This window comes from Pezoporus occidentalis, unplaced genomic scaffold, assembly GCF_034315485.1.
Source record: "Pezoporus occidentalis ecotype Australia unplaced genomic scaffold, CSIRO_AGI_Poc_V1 ctg104, whole genome shotgun sequence".
NCBI classification, from domain to species: domain Eukaryota; kingdom Metazoa; phylum Chordata; class Aves; order Psittaciformes; family Psittacidae; genus Pezoporus; species Pezoporus occidentalis.
In genome coordinates this window covers 1088045-1105365 of record NW_026912822.1, presented here as the reverse complement: position 1 = coordinate 1105365, position 17321 = coordinate 1088045, and the positions used below count along the sequence as shown (strand labels likewise).

At 43.4% G+C, this 17321-nt stretch overlaps 1 protein-coding gene and 1 long non-coding RNA gene across 5 annotated transcripts in view; one reads left to right on the top strand and one right to left on the bottom strand.

The window, feature by feature from the left end:
* Positions 1–504: 504 nt before the first annotated feature.
* The window catches only part of TBX15 (T-box transcription factor 15), a 96034-nt gene continuing 79217 nt past the window's right edge, over positions 505–17321 (bottom strand). For 2 of the 3 annotated variants that reach the window (XM_062618216.1, XM_062618231.1), the window contains exon 8: positions 505–2982. In XM_062618216.1, coding sequence (XP_062474200.1) covers positions 2198–2982 — 785 coding nt within the window. In that variant the 3' untranslated portion in view covers positions 505–2197. The remainder of the gene's footprint in view (positions 2983–17321) is intronic. The other variant, XM_062618225.1, reaches the window with a different exon arrangement.
* LOC134163419 (uncharacterized) lies at positions 2276–15880 on the top strand. Of its 2 annotated transcripts, XR_009964734.1 has the most exons (4): positions 2276–2399; positions 3223–3319; positions 5049–5133; positions 15760–15880. It is a non-coding gene; the product is annotated as an uncharacterized LOC134163419 (long non-coding RNA). The 2 variants fall into 2 exon arrangements; XR_009964733.1 differs by lacking the exon at positions 15760–15880 and having other exon boundaries at positions 5049–5484.

The window sequence follows — 17321 nt, the reverse complement described above, 5'->3', positions numbered from 1 at the left end:
GAAACCTAACGTAAAAAACCACCAGAAGGAAATACTGGCTCACACATCACACATTACCTGTAGAAATCATTGCCATAGGATGAAGTCAAACCCAAGAGCACAGCAAACATCAAAACACAGACTGAAGATTATTTCTGAAAGACTCTGAAAGGACATAACAAAGGCTATAAAACTCCCTATTTCAGGGTTAAAACCAGAGGTAAACAGAAGACAACAAGGGGAGGGACAGATTCTCTCTCATCCATAGTCACTCCAACCCTTTTTGGCAGGATCCATGGATAGACACAGTAAAAGCCAGAATACGGTCATACAGACTAGGCACAGAACTGGAAAGTCATAATTTACATCTAGTTTTGAAGGGGCTTCAGCTTCCCCACTACTTTCATTATTAATGTCTCAATCTCATATTAGAAATGTAACGTAGTGCAAATGAAAAACTGACACAACATACCCCAAAATGACATTTAAAAATGGGAAACACATTATACAGTTATTTGCAAGTATTATTTTCTACATTGACTGTGAAAAACTATCCTGAAGAGCTTTTTATTAGGCTTCCACAATCAAAATAACAACCCTAGCTGCGCATAAGACACCCTTTCTGTGAAGAGAGGCACTTTATACATCCCAAGCACTCAATTCTTGAAGTTTCTCGAGAAGATGGAAGTTTTATTTGCATTGTAATATTGCCTAGATTTCACAAGTTAGCAGAGTGTCTTCATTTCCTCTGTTGTGCAAACATGCGGGACAGTACTTGGAAATGCCTGTCTCCAGAAGATCGCCGAGGAAGTCTCATAGACAGAGAAAAACACAGAGGGAACAATTGCAAAGATTTATTTAGCGCATTCTGTGCTTGGCACTTAGAAACAGAGTTCCGTGCATAGGGCAAATCTTTATACACCTTTTTCTTCATACATATTTTACATACCATTTTTATTGCCCTCTTTTATATTCATAATATTGAATCCCCCACTAGGCATATAAATACATTTATCTACAACACCTCACAACAAATCTCAATAATATCTGTTTTCTGTTACTTGGTATTTGCATTTCCACACAACTTAAATGCATAACTTGCACCAAGCTACAATTGTTTTTTTATTTTTAAAGGACTTGAAGAAAAAAACATAAAACAGAAAAGAAAGATGTCAAAAGGCAATGATCTATTTGGTTAAACAGAGATCATGTGGCAGGTGGGAGGCTGGCAAATAGTCAACCTCACTGTTACTGAAATACTAATGGTTTTCTATGGCAAATCTTGCATGCAAGGCCAGCTGCACTTCCAAAGAGCAGAGCTCTCTTTCTTATTGCTCTTCCCTATGAGCTCAGTCTGTAGTTTCCTCCCATTGGGTTGAGTGCTATGGGTCACGCATTCCCCACAAAGGCTGTCATCCATTTGGTTTTGGTGCATCACTTTGGGTCACATCAACAGGAGCTGAGCTCCTCTCTCCCCCATGCATCTTTCCAAAGAGCAGTCCACTGCTTATGTCTGAGCCTCACTTGAGAGTTAAACCTTTTCTTTCTCTTCTCTCTCTCCCATGTCCATCTGCAGGCTGGGTGCTGGTATGCCTGACCATCACAAAGAAACTGTCAGTCCATGGTGAAAATGCAGAAACCTCTTTGGGAGATGAAGATCCAGCCCAGCAGCACCATTCCTGTGCTACAGTGGCAGAAGGACCCAAGGGCCACTGTTCGCTTCAGGAATGGGCTGAGTTATTCCAGCAGCGAGGAACGGTCACAGAAAGGGGAGATCTTTAAAGCCATGGGCAGTGCAGCTTCAGAAGACGAAGCCTTGTAAAGACTGCCTTTCTTCAACACCTGGAGGAGACAGCACAGGGGCATGGCTCCCTTGACACTGAGAGCTCACACTAGCTGAGAGTTAATGCATAAACTGTATATTCAGATGCTTCTCTCCAGCTTCTCATTAAAGTCATGCCCTTCTCTCTGCAATGTCCAGTAAGAGCAGGCACTTCATGCCAGGTCTGGAGGCCCTGGACTACAACAAGCTGTGTTGGCTGTCAGTCGAGGCTTTCCACAGGGTTCTGTGGCACACACCTAGATGACTTATGTTCTTATTTATCATTACAACACTAGTTCTACTACAAGTTTGAAGGCAAAAAGGTACTGGGATGGGTTTATCCCTGGAAACAATGAAGGTCCAGCTGCCTTCAATGCCAAGGATAGGCATGGCTTGTTAGACCATGTGCACAGACATCTGTGAGGAGGAGCCCTGAACCGCACCGTACTGTCTGTTGTCACAGGCGTTGGCTGCCTGCTGGTTGCTAGAGGGAGGGCTGATCATGTGCATCCCGTGATCCATCCCTGTGGAAAGGTATTGCCTCTCTCCAAAGGCCCCGCTGGATGGGGAAGAGCAAAGTAAAGTGCTTTGGGAGGTGGTGAGTTTCTCTGGGCTCGCCGCCAGCCTGGGGGAAGCAGGGAAATTGTATCCATAGAGGTTGTAAGGGTTGTGCAGGGAGAAGGCGTTGTAGGAGCTCTGCTGCATGTGGCCACCACCAAACATGTGTGAAGAAGAGGAGGTGGAGGCAGGGTTGCCTGCTTGCATGACATACTGGAACTGGGAGCTAGGGAAGGATCCCAGCTGGCCGCTGTACGCCTCCATCTTGCTGTTGCTGGGCAGGGAGGAAGGAGCCGGCATTCCTGAGATCAAGGATGGAGTCCTCTGAGGCATGAAGGTTTCGGAGGGCTGCGAGGCAGAAGCGGTGCCACTCTGGAGCCGGTTGTAGCCGCTGTCACTCAGCCCTGGGTAGCTCTGCAAGGCAGCCATGTTGCTTCTGGCACACGGGGGATAATCAGACAGGTTGAGGTTGCAAAGCTGACTCTCCCGGCAGCCCACGTTGAAGGTGTTGGGGGCCAGATGAAAGGCTGGAGGGGAGCAGGATGGAGAGAGAAGGTGAGAGGAAGCAGATGGTGATGGAGTGCCCGTGCTGGAGGTTGTCGGGGAGGTGCCTGTGCTGCCTCCTGCAAAACAAAACACATGGGAGGGTGTTCAGACCCCGGGATCACATCTGCACAGTGAGATTGTCTCATTAAAAACCAGCCTAGTTTAATAAAGAAACAGGGGTGGTAAAATGGCTGCTGGAAAACTCTGCCTTTCTTGGCAAGGGCACTCACTTTATTAATAGCATCCCTTGGTCTTTCCTGCTGCTTTTTTGTTATGACTTTGTTTTTCAGCAGAGGTTTTCTTCCCTTTTGAAATAGGAGAGGGAAGCAAGCCTGCCACAGAGTAATCCAAGGCAGTGGGAAAAGCCGTAAGGAAGCACTGCGCTCAGTCAAGCAATCTGCCATCTTTAGGCATGTTTATCCTTCCTTTTTTGGGGGTGGGAGTCCTTTCCCCCATCTCCTGGTCTCCGGGAAGACCACCAGTCAGTGAGGTGTATGGCCCCACTGCAAACATGCTTCATCACCCACACAGGGGGCTTTCAGGCTGAAAGTCTGTTGGAGTTCTGAATTGTTCAACAGTCTTTTCGGGTGGCTCATGGTGCAGCAGTATTGATTTAAGCCAGAAGTAACACCAAAATGAGGGGGGAGGACACAGGTTCAATCTATAGCCTGTTCCATGGAGCAGAGAAAGGGGATCTGTCAGGGTTTTCAGTCATGTGCTTTAACTTTAAAAAGGATTCCATCTGCTGCATTAGTGGTGTTAACAAAACATTGACATACATGCATGTAGGTGGTATCAATGTATTATACAATATTTAGGCAATGAATGATAGAAGTTATGATTTTGCACAGCAGAGATGTTCATATATTCTGACCCGGGAAAACAATACTGCATAAAACTACCAAGAACAGTAACAAACTGAAAGGAAAGGAAGTGATGTGAAGAAGCTGATGGCACAATTTTGAGCTTAAGAAGAGATTATTTATAGATAAGATTTGGAATTAGAAGAAGCTTCCTGAGTCGACCAGGAAAATCAGTTCTGTGCTTAAGTGAATGCAGTTTTCTGGTGTGAAATATTTTTGTTTTCATGGGAATGATTCTCTGCATGAGAAGCCATTTCTGCATTAGGGGAGCTAACACTGAAGACTCTTGTAAAAGGAGCCAAGAGGTGCTGGTGAAGAGATCTGATGAGGGGTTAAGGAAAACCAGAGGAACTAGACAGACAACTCATGAGACAGCATTTTCAAAAAGCTGGAAAATGATAGTTGAGAGGCAAAGGGACTAGAAAAGAGGGTGTTAGACTGGGCAGCTAAAATGTAACCTAGGCAGAGACTGCACATAAAGAGACAGTTTTCCCTTGTGTCCCTTTGTGGGGAAAAAAAAATAAAAAAAAACAGGGTTTTGATACCAGTCTAGGTCTATTGCAATATGGGAGGAACTGAGTGCTGTGCTGCTTGATGAAAAGAGAATAGGTGATGCTAATGGTTAAGAAATGCACTAGAAAGACAGGCTCTGTGTCGATATACAATGGTAAGAATGTAAGTAAGATTATATTTCTTTCTAACACATGAAGATCAAATAGAATGGGATGTTAGAGTGAAAATGTAACCTTGAGACATTAATAAACTTTGGGATTTTTTAATTAAATTGAAACAAGAGTCAATAAAAATGAAACCAAGCCTTGGGTGAGCACAGCCTGGAGTGGCTGCCATTGACCCAGGATGGCAACCCATCAAGAAAACACAGATTTCTGTGTTGCTAAGTCAAAGCAGTCTTTTCCAATATCAGCCATGAGTAGGAATGTTTGTTGCCAAGCCACTGACTCCTTTTGCATTCATTCAGAAGCATAAATGAGGAGTATTGCATCAAATCTCCATTAAAACCTATGAGAAAATCTGAAGTTTCAAACGACATCATGGACCCTCTGTATTCCCTTCTCAACGTCACTGAAATGCTCAAAGTTGCTAGTGACATTTAGCTCCAGAGTTCAAAGACTTTTTGTGTGAAATTCTAGTTCAGCTTTCATTTTAAAAGGCAGATTTCCTTAGCTCATTTAAAGTCTCTGACAAACAACCTCTGGCTAACTTTTTTTTGTGGTAAATTGGTACCTCCTCAAGCCTTTCTCTCCATCTTTCTAGTACAGGCTGTACTGCAGCAGGGTGAGCAGAAGGGAACGTCTGCCTCTAGTTTCATTGCAAAGTCTTTTTTAGTTGAAATTGCTGATAAAGGTGAGACTGAACTGAGGTAAATGACTATAGGCACACATTTTCCTGTTAGCCCTGCACTGAAGAGGGTAACTCCAACAGAGAGGGCAGGCAGACAGCTGAGTTCGTATATCGCCACTTAGCTGTCAAAGCCCAAAGTAGAGAGGTCACATAATCACAAAAGAAATAAAGCACAAAGTGAGATGTATTAAACCCACAGTAATCCTGCACTTGATTCTTTACACCACATATTTCATGAACAAACTTCAGATGGTGACTTACTTGCTGACAGAGCCTGGAGAATAAGTAAAAATACATATGTATATATATGAGCATTTAATGATCTGTTTGAAATAAAATACATAGAATAAATGATTAACTGCAATGTCTTCATTTCGGTCTTCCTTTACCCTGTAGTTAACCTTCCAAAACTATGCAGAAGGAAAGCATAGACACCAGTTACCTCAAGCATTAGGCTTTAAAAATCTGCTAAGGAGTTATGATCAAGTCATACCCATAACTGTGGCTTTGGATCCAGAGAGTAAAAGAGACCACTGCTTGGCAATTGTGTGAGTTGCTTACTGGTTCCAAAACTGAGAACTGCACATTTCAGGTTACTCCCAAAGAGGGACTGAAGTGATTCTGCTCTGGAGTATCCCTATTTGCAGACCAGCAGAAAAACCCTGGAGCAACAACACAGCAAGTAGGAAACAAAAGAATTGAGATGTTTTTTTCTTTTTCTCCATAACTTTAAAATGATGAGGAGGTGAGAGATCTACCAACAGAAGCAAATGCCAGACCTGACAACTCTCATTCAAGAATGCTTTGCTGCCAATGCCAACCACAAGGACAAGATGCACCACGCTTCTGCTGCAACAGAGCAGAGCACAGAAGTTCCTGATCATTTACAGAATAAACTTTACACCTTTAAGAGGAACAGGAAACAGTACAAAGCAAGGCCCATCTCAGTTCACTCTCTTCAGAAAGCAAATGGCTCCATTCTGTTCTGAATGATTATTTCTTATCCATCTTTGCTGGCAGCAGTAAGTATGGACCAAACACAACCTGGACTTTTGCTGTAAGTTATAACTTGGACTGTAGTTGTTACAAAGTCAGCCAAATACCCCTAGAGATGGCAGCAAGCCCAGCAAGTATATCCACTCCATACTACAGTCTGTGACACACAGATGTGTATGTCGTTTTAATGGGAGGCAGGGATACAAACCCATCTAGTACATAAGGCTATGTTTAGGTCTGGTTTAAGTCAGCTGAAACCACATTTAAGCAAGAGAAAATCAATCCCTCAATAACTCTCCTCCATTCCTTTTCTCTACCCATTGTTCCCTCTGGAAATAGTTGCGAACACCAACAGCATTTACCAGCAGTGTCACAGTACCTCTCACCTCCACGCTTACCATGATTCCAAAGTGATTAATTACTATTGCATCCAGTCTCTAGATCATTTCTGGCCCTGCATACATTAGTCCTACACATGTGCAGTTAGCAAGTCACATTTATATAAAAGGTTCATAACCTCAAAGTCTCCTTTTTTGCATCTGAACCCTGACCTGCATGGCAGATGAAATTGTCTGTCCTCACAGTGTCCTGCCAGTATGTCCAGGGCTTAGCCAAGCCCAGGTGCCACCCTGAAAGCAGTCTGCTCTTTGTCTGGGCATAGAAGTGATAACAAGTGATAAGATTACCTTATCAAATGGACAGGAGCATTTCTAAAGAGGGGAAGTAGAGAATAATCTAGTGCAAGAAAGGTTAAAACTTGCAAACTGGACTGAAAAGTAAGAAATTGTTGGTCAGGAGGGAAAGTGGGAAAATAAGAATGAAATCATGGTGAAAGACAGGGTGATTCTGTGGAGAAGGTGGGATGTGAAGGCAAACCTTCTTCCTCGTGCCAGCAATCCCTCTTGTAACCTGATGTGTAGAAGTGCTGGTTGCGGGCCAGTGTCAAATACATGCCCACGAAGATTAGGGAAGAAACTACAGCTTCTCATCTGCATATAAATAGGAACTGCCATTAAAATATCACCTCAAGCAGCTTATGACTGGTCTTTCTTTTCTGTCATCTATGTCCTTCTTGGTAATGGTGCTGTCTTTCCATATGTTTCAAACAGGTCCTTGCTTTTGTTTTTTACCTAGACTGAGCTTGTGTTAATGACAATTTCAGAGTCAACTGCAAATGCAAACATACCCATTCTATGGGTATGATGTGCCATAAAAGAAGGGTCTATTGTCCTGAAACATCCAGCATGCCAGAGCATCTGAAAGGCAACAGGGACCTCTCCCACACAGGGCAGGTTACATTCAGAACTAACACTGAAATGCAGATGGAAAACACATTGCCAGCAGACAGTGTTAGCCAAGGGAGCTTTCTGGAAACAGGGAAATGGTGGGAGAGCATCAGTGCCAAGGGAGTCTGAAGTAATTGTGCATGGAAAATTTTCCGGGATCTCTTTTACGAATGACACTACAGTAGTCAGTTGACCCACAACTTATCCCAACCTCCTTTATCTGAAAGGAACACATAAATCATACTTTGTACTCCGCTGCAGCATATTTTCCTTGCTAGTGTTTCCAGGCATCAGTTGCTATCACCACCTGTGGTACCTCTGTAGAAACCTCTGAGTCCTTGAAGTCCTTGCTTAGGGCAGAGGAGGAGAGCAAGCTGAAGCTGAAGTCAGGGCAAGATACCTGAACATGAGTGCTATGCCCTGTGCAATGGCAAAGACTCATCAGACAGACAAGAGCTTTGGAGCAGTCTGGGCAACTTGATCGTTGCCATTATCTGACCACATCTGCAGCCTGCAGCTCCTAGCATGGTTGGGCTCAGACAGTGATGATCTGGTATTCACTGTCTCTTAAGAGCAGATGTGGCTGAACATCCTCCAGGCTTGTACCTTGACTTTCTAACAAGGATGGGAACCACAAGTTGATTTGTCTTAAACTTTTACATCTTGATGAGTCAGGCAGCACAAAGTTATTCTTTGAGTGCAAATTCTTCTTAAACAGCTCAGCCCGCCTCCACCTACAAGCTAGCTTAGTTTATCATGGCCACAGATAGGAGCTGCAGGTTCAGCATGGCCAGCCGATGGTCTGGGGGCTGTACTCAGCCCAACAGAACAGTGTCTAGCCCACAGCCACCATCTCTCACCTTCAGACGTGAGCAGGATGTACCATAAATGCCAGATCCTTGGGAGTGATAGGTGCACAACCTCACTGATCGGTCTCCTGGAGGAGACAGAGCCCCTCTTCGGACACATGCCCAACACGCTGGTATTTCCATGGTGTGATAGACATGTACCTGAGCACCTGATCGCACAGGAAAGAGAGGCTGTGGCCACTAGTCGTTCATCTGACTCACGGCTCTCCTCCTAGCTCTTGACTTGAGTGAATAAGCCCTCCTGAGAGACAGTTTATATTCACTTGGGCACAGAGCCATGCTAATGCAGCTCTCCAGCTTTCCAAATGGAGCTGGCTGGGAGCTGGCATGTGTCTGGCCAGCATGGAGCATTAGACAGAGGATTCTGTCCATGCAGATGTACTCTAAGTCACTCCTGAAGTGTCTGATTTCTGTGAAGACTCTACAGATATGTACACATATGTAAAGGTGCTTTCTAAAGCATGGAAGAAAGCAACTCCTACCATTTTTTTGCAATGGTCTGCCATTAGACACAATGGTAAGTAAATGTGATGGCATTCACACAGGAAACCAAATTTGCAAAGGGTAAAATCCCATTCCTGACCTGTGCACTTGTACATGCATGCACCCTAAGTATGGCTTATGACACTTACTCCTTGTCTTACAAGTTACTGCACCCCTGGTTGCAGAACAAAAATCAAGTATTTGCCCAGAGGTGGAAAACTAAGACAGTAATGAGGGAGGGTTTGTGCAGATTGCCAGGAGACCTGACTGATAGACTATGAGGCCAAGTGGGTGCCACTGTAATCATCCAATCTCATGTCCTTTAAGAGGCAGGTCTAGCAGAAGCCTGGACCAATTTCTGCTTCAAGCAGCCTATGCGTCAGTCCTGCTCGACACCCACTTGCATCTAAATGCCACAAAATCAGTTGTCATTCTTGCTCTCATATATCACGACATCTTTTGCCTTGCAAGTATAACTGGAAGGCCAAGGTCTCTTTTCTCATTCCTAGCTTTCCAAAATTCAAGCCTAAAACCTCCAGAAGGACTAAAAGATGCTTCATCGCACCCTTCTTGTGCCCTCACTACCCTTCTGAGTTCTCTCTTCACCACCTGGGAAAATTAAACAGCTTTGATGCCTTTTCTTTGTCCTCTCACTAAGCAAGGGCAGGGCCACCTGGTGATGTGCTGGATCTTCTCTTCATTCTTTCCCCATTCCAAGGAATGAAAAAATCCCACTTTCATGGGAATGAGAGCCATTTCTGCCTTCACAGAGTGTAGCTGCCTGTTTCCTCTCTAGAGCCTTTGGCCAATTATCAAATTATGAATCCGCTGGTAAAATGTTTAAAAGGCCCAAATGAGACCCAAAATCTACCACAAGCCAAATTTCTGGGTTGGTAGAGGAAACATAAAGACTGCTTTGTAGTTCTTTGGGCTACAGCTCACAGAACACAAAAGATGCTTACAGCAATAGATTTAAGGGTGAAAGTATGTAAGTATGGCACAAAAAGAACGAATGAAAGGAAATTTTATTTAAGGTTAGTATATTACAGAGAAAGACCTTTCTTATAAATTTGCCTCACATTTCTCACTGGAATTAATGGTAGATCTATAACAACTCAGAATAACACTTTACTTCCCTTTAGCTCTTACAGATTTCTGCAACACAAACTGAGCAGTCAGAAAGTTAGAGGTAAAACCTGCCTCAGTCATCCTCCAAGATAAAGTATCTTGAAGCTCTAATGGTAAAAACCAACCCTTTTTTTCTAATGTGGGCAAAAAGTATAATTTGGGATGTCTGATTTCCCATCTATATCCAGAGCAAGAAGAGGGCTTTCCCAAACAGTAAGAGACAACATCCCCTTCCCAGTCCCCCCAGTCTGTCTTTAACACAAGGGTTTCTGCTCCTCATACAAGCACATGGTATTATTGTCTCAGAAGGCCTGCTGGACATTATTTTTTATCTTCTTTGCAGACAGTTGCAATGTGGCATGAGCTGTATATCACCTCCTTCAGAAATGCCTCCTGTTTCCCTTCTTCAAGTACAGACAGATGAAACCAGTTTAGGCACCTACTTTAGTGAAGAAAATAGCTCATCGGTAGTAACTGTGCACTGTCCCTCGTGCCTACAACCATCAGTTGGGCACAGACATTGACAATGGGGTCATGTAATGAAAGCTATCCAAGGAGATGACACCGAATGAAAGCAGGATGCAGAAAAGGACTCCTTGTGGCACAAGTCCTTCAGAAAGGCACAACAGAAGCTGCTGCAACTTCACAGCCAAGATTAACTGAAATCATGGCAATTTCTTTGGCGGTGAGAGAAGTAAACTGAATTGCAGACCCCTCATGCCAATCTTGATGGAATCTGCTTTGGGCCAACACAGGACCTGGAAGCTCCAGCACATTAAATGATTAAAAAATAGGATAAACAACTATAAAACCATAGAGGCACTGTGGGTCAGAATTTCTGAACTGAGGGAAAAGGTCGCAGTATTGTGGCAAGCTCAAAGCACATGCATTTTCTATCTGTAACAAAATAATGTGCTGCTCCGAGGAAATTATGCAAATCTTCAAAGTGTCATTGCCCTCTCCATACATTTATATGACATATGATCACCACCCCCATGAGATAACAGACATTTAGGCTTCAGTAATTAGAATTCAGCCTAAACACCTCCCTGGTGTAACAGAATGCTTGGGGCTTCTTTCAGGTCATCAAGGAGCACCACAGAATTCGACTCTCAGAGCCTCGTGTCACATCTGGGAGGGTATTTTAGCCTTTCTCTGTGAAAGATGAGACTTTGAAGCACCAGACATGCCCATTCCTTAAAGAAAAACTGTCTGCAGCTCAGCCAAGAAGAAGCTGGAACAGTTTGTTCCCTGTTGCTTCATTGAAATGAGGCAATCTACAAGCCATTTGAAGAATGCAGCAGAAACCAGCTCTTGATCCCAACTACTCTGGCAACAACTGCTCTGTTTCCAATCTCCTTTTCAAGGTCAAAAGAATCAAGAAGGTAATTGAGACCAAACCCAGGTATCTGACCTCTGCCAATAACCTAGACCATTCACAATTGATTTCGAAAGGGAAGCAGCATCCAGATTATCCTGGTGGGATTGCTGAGAGAACTGATGGCTGCTGTCAGGAGGATAGTGGCCAAGCACATGTATTTGTAGGTTGTTCATCCTCCTTTGACATCAGCAGCTCCGCTCTTTTGGGAGACACTATTTGGGGATCTGGGATCTCAGATAAACTGAAAGGCTTTTAACAGTCATTTGCTTCTTTCTGCCTCCAGGCACCTGTGATGCCTTCAGATGATGTTCTGGAGGGCTCAGTCTTCCCTTGACACCAATACAAATTTGTGCATCCACAATATTGTTTTCAGATGGATGCAATGAGGACAGCTGTTTAATCACCACCCCCAGCACAGAGAAGAGTATTATACCAAAGAAGACATTAGTAACAAGCAGTACAGATAAACTTTGGCAAGACAGAGGTGTTGCCTGCCCACAAAGGGTAATGTTTACAGACAGGGAAGCTGCAAAAGCAGCAACAGCTCAGCTCAGGGTTACCGGTCTCCCACCTGCTGATGTGTCCATGCAGCGCAGGGTCTGTCTGCGCACATCGCTACTACAAGAAAACATTGTTCCCTTCCAGCAGTAAATGAGAAGATTGAACCTCTTCCACAGGGAGAAGAGGGAGCCTTTTGTGCAGATCCTTTCCCTTTCAGAGGGAGGCCAGTTTGTACACACACGCTGCTTGAGAGATACGAGCATACCTGCCGCTACAAGAGGTACCCACTGATAACAGAGATAGCAACAGATGTCTTACTGGCAAGAACCATAACCCTCTTTGCCTCCAGCAGACAAATTTACAGCTCTTGATACTAATCTCAACAACCACTAATGACAATTTTGCAGACTTGTTAAGAGGTGGCCTCTCTACCTCCGGTCTCCAGTCCAAGATCAGAGTAGATGCTCAAGCTGATGGAGAACGTGTTGACTCTACTGACAGCAGTTGGTAGAGTCCTCACCAAAGGCATTTCTTCAAGTAAAGAAACCCCATTTGAATGGAAAGCTACCTTTAGAACTCACCAATCAAAGCTGTTTGACTCTTGTGGATTTGCTATGGAGGTATCAAAGCAATAATCTAACGATTAAATAAAATTTTATGCGCTGCAAACCTGCTGTTATACCACATTGTGACTCTCATACTGCTCCTGAAATTCTGCTTAGGAGGCAATTCTATTTACCAGCTGCCTGAATACCTTTGAGTTTGCTTCTTGCATAAATCATCAGCTTCTATAACAAGGATCAGATACTAATCGCTATTCTAGTACTGTCACAGCACCTTTCTAGTCTCTATGTCCTGGCAAAACCTAACAACAGTCACTGACAGTGACCTACTCATCACAGTATTTTGTGGGAAACTGTGTATCACAGGAGCCAGCAATGGCCTGTTTTACTCTTGGAAAGTGACACAATCCAGAGTTATTGGAACTCTTATTTTCTTTTTCCCTCCTCTCTTCTTTTTATTCTCTTATTCCTTGTTAAAACCAAGAACCTGAGCCACAGATTTTTAATAATGAGAATCTGGATGAGGTTCAATCTAAATTTTGAAAATATATTCCAATTAAAGACTTTAATAGATTCTTGGCTTTCCCCACATCTCTTTGCCATGTGTATTCAATAATCCCAAGCCTCCTTTTTCCCTAGTAGGAAGTAAACTGCAAGGTGAGTGACATCATTCTCCAGAAGGTCAGCCTTTCCTGGACTGCTGTTTTCTGAGCATTTCTTGCAAAGATTTTGGTCAGGGCAACTTCTTTTTTTGTCCAAACTGGCTGCAGATCTGCTGTGATCTTGTCAAACATGATGCATGCCCTGGTAAAGCTGCTACTTTTGGATTTCCTGCTCCAAAAGAGAGGGTTTGTTCTCAGGCCAGAGGGTTTCACTGACAGAAACAGCATATTCTGCCCCTTGCTATGGTGATCACTCAGGCCAGAGACCTTCAGAGACTTACTGATCTGCTTTATTTCAACAGCAACACATGCAAGTACAGCTTATGGACCACTAGAGTCAGCCGCATGAGGCATGTGTGACTGGATGATATCAGGCTTTCCAATTTGTGTGGCAGCTGAAAGCTGTCATTGTGTAGATTAGGAAGTTATTTAATCCTTGTATGAAACAGCTGCATCCAGTGCACCGAGTATCTATTTGGTGTGTCACTGTGGCCCTTGCTCAACATACAGCTTGGGACAAACAAATAAGCGTTGCGCTAGGATGTATGTTGAATGGCAAAAGGGATAATGTGGAAAAAATTATAATACTTTTAGATAATTGTATCATGTGGATGCATCTGGAATACTCTGTGCAGACTTGGTTTTAAATAAATTATTAAGGATCTGGAAAACTTCCCACTTGAAAAGACTGATACTATTCACTGTAAGAAGCACAGAAGAGCGACATAAAACCTTATAAGATAGTTACATGTATGAAGGTGGATGAGGGAGAACTTCTGTTCTCCTTATCTCAACACATCACAAAATGGGATGAACATTCAGTTAGAGTAGAAAAATCAGAGCCACTTGAACGAAGCACGTTCCACACATTTGTGTCATAAAAACATGGAAATGGCAGTCATAAATGTCTGTTGAGGATGGGTAAAACAAGCTGCCATTCATTCTTCTCTCTGCAAGATAGTATAAGCTGCAACAGTTTTGTACTTCATGCTTTTGATTAACTATGAAAACTGAGTTTCCATTCTCAGGCATCTTCTCCATCCGACAAATTATTATACCTTTTTTTTTATGCTCTGAACCTTCTTTAATCTCTTTCCACCCTTTAAAAATACATGCTGTAGAAGACCATGTTGTAATGACAGTTTGCAGCTAGGAAACTGTGTCCAGACTTTTCATTTACACAGAAGATGGCATGTCCCTTTTTATCACAGTATTACTTACACTGTCCCTTGCTTGTGCAGTGGCTTATCTACCAAGACCTCCAAATTCCAGTCAGTGCCAACACTTTCTACTTTCTAGCACACTCAGTGGGTACATTTGTACCACATTTCGTTTCTAGAGACATGATATTGTATTTGGATGAACCAAAAGCCGTGTTTTGTTTGAATGCAGGCAGGTTACCAAGCAATCTCTTACTGCCCTTCATACTTTTGTCCCCATCATTGCTGACCACTTTGCAGTTTTATGAGATTTGTTCCCTTTAGCAGCTACACCGTTAGTTCTGGACAAGTTAGTACTGGAACCAGTCTGCAAAGCAACACTGGGGCTGTCCTTACTGAATAGGGTTTTCACAGTTATCACATCAGTGTTGAGATGAGTCAGTTACTCATTTCTTACCATACACTAATGTTAACTTTTCCAAGCTGGCATGTGTGGCAAAAAATTAAGTGCTCTCCGAAAATCCATCTCTCCTATGCAGTTATTTCTATCAGTCAAACCCCCAACCTAAACAAATAATTCAGGTGGATTTGTTTGACAAAACTGTTTTGGAAAAGGCAAATAACACTTTCATTTCATTAAAAAATTACCAAGTGACAAAACAAGCGCTAAGAATCTGTAGCAATCCATAGCACAGAAGAATCTAGCTGGAATGCAACAAAAACACCAGATTTGTGCTGCTGAAGTCCCAGGCTTCTGCCCCAGAAAATTGTTTTTTTTTTCTACCACAGTGAAGGAGACTCACCTGTAGAAAATCCAGACTGAATTCCATAGTTCCTACAGGGAAACTGCTCCAGGACTTCGCCAGGTTTCATATAACTGGAGCCTATTGCTTTTTCCCTACACCACTGACAGCATCTTATTTCAGTACTACTATGTACTCTTTCACTTCTCATCAGGTTGAATAACCATAACTCACTGACAATGTTTCTTCCTAGGCACGTGGCCACTTTTACTGCTCCCATCTTTTCTCTCTGTAGTTACGCGTGCACTCCTCTTAAGCTGCAGTGGACACATCCAGTCCCAGAAGTGTCCTGTAGCCCCAGTGCAGTTGCCCAACTAGAAATTCAAGAGATAAAATGGAGGCTTACAAGTCCTCAAATGTTCATTCAAAAAAGCCACATATTCACCCAGGTTTGGAGACAAAATCATGACCTGGAATTAAAGTGTCTGTTTACTAATATAATACCCTAGAAACTTCTGATTCATAAATATGCCCTAACTATTCTAGGATTCTGTGCAAGGGTATGAGATAACAGCATGCAGCTCTGAGCACTGAAGCTTCAGATGGAAGAGAGGGGCAAAGTCCCAGGGAAGTCACTTCCATGAAACAACTGGCTAGAGCTCAGAGGATCCAAGATGCAATAGCTTATGCTGAAGTCAGCCATTAAACACCAGTGATTCACTTACCTGTCACACAGTTCAAGTGCTAGAAAGCAAGGAGATGAAGAGGTATGGGCACAATACAGTCTGGTTATCTTACGTTTGGAGGGAACAATCACATGTGGCTTAAAGCCATCTCAGCATTTCTTGCTCTGACAGCAGCTCCAAAGTCTCCAGACCAATATATTTGTGCTCACCTTTGGGGCCTGTCCCAGCAACCAGAAATTAAACTAGACTGCTTGTACCTTGGTTTTGCACCTATTGCTGCAACCCAGGGATCATCTTATTACAGCAGCCACTGGAGAGGTGAGCACTATGATGGAGGGAATATTTCCGATTCATTATCTTGAGATCATTTTGCGTGACTAAATGCAGACCTTGAGTGCACCGTTTTGTAGCGAGCTGTTAAGTTTTGACAGTGATCTGTGGACACAACTTTCATAAAGGGCTGCCCCTAAGCCTAATGGTCTGTGGTGCAGTGGTGGTGGTCTGCCCAGAGCCGGATGGTCACAGGGTACTGGCTTGCTTCCTTGTTTTTCAGCTGCCAAACTATATTAAAGCTAAAAATACATTGAATATTTTCCTTTCCTAATATTACTTTACCACGTAAGCAATAGCTGGACTTGCCATTAGGATGTTATCTGATCAGCAATGGGAGGGGAGGGGGTGACACAGAGGAGGAAGGCTGCCTCAGCACTGTGACCAAGAGAGAGGCTGTTATGTTTCTATTTAGGTGGGTGATGAAAACCCCTCTGAATCTCAGCTTTAACCCATTTCTGACCACAAGTGCTCCTCAGCACAGGCCCCTGAGTTTGTGCACGTCTTCCTCTGCCCCATTGCTGCACTGTGGTTGTGTAAAGACCACTCATGGGGAGTCTAATGCAGCCAGCAAGAGTGTGCTCTGTCCTCCTCCGGTGCTGTGCCACCAGAAAATGATTGAACAGGTGACCTGGGCTCTGGGGTGTTGCACAGGGAGCTGGGGTGAGTAATGGACAACCAGAAGATGTTTCTGTGCTGGATTCCCTTCTGATTCTGCCCTGGGGATAGGCAGATGCAGCAGCCAATGCTCCTCTCCCTCTACAGGAGACCATGCCATCCCTACGATGGATTGAAGGTCTAGAGGGAAGTTTTGGGGTGACATCAAGTTCAAGTATGAGAGGCTGGAGAGTTTGCTACACAGGTCATGCATTTGATTTTGAATGTTTAACCTCATAACTATCACATTTGAACATGGGTTTGGATTATCTCTTTTCTTGCATGTATATTGGAATAAAAAAAGGACCAGGCTGCCCTGATACCTCTATTCCCAGTGTTTTTTTAACTAGAAATAACTACAGTTAAGTGAATGGGGAAGTCCTATCCCTGAAAAAAAAAAAAAAGGAGTAGAGTAACACAGCCTGAAACTAGAGATGAAAGCCCTACTTAACAAATGAGAGATGTAAAGGGCAGAAGCTACAAAAAGACACAGCATGAGCAAGCGGAAAATGCTTGGCCTACCTAATAATTCCTCCCAGACTCATACTAACAGAAAGTTTCTCCAGCAAAGCCACTGAATTTTGAAAGCAATGTGATCCTGGGGAAAGCACATTTCTGGTCTTCTTTGCTTTGTGTTTTCACACAAATGGCAAATGTTAACCGTAAATGGAGAACAACATGTCTGGTATGCTGGAGCCTTTCCTCTCTGTGCTCTCTTCACACTTAACTCATGCTGTGTACTTGGG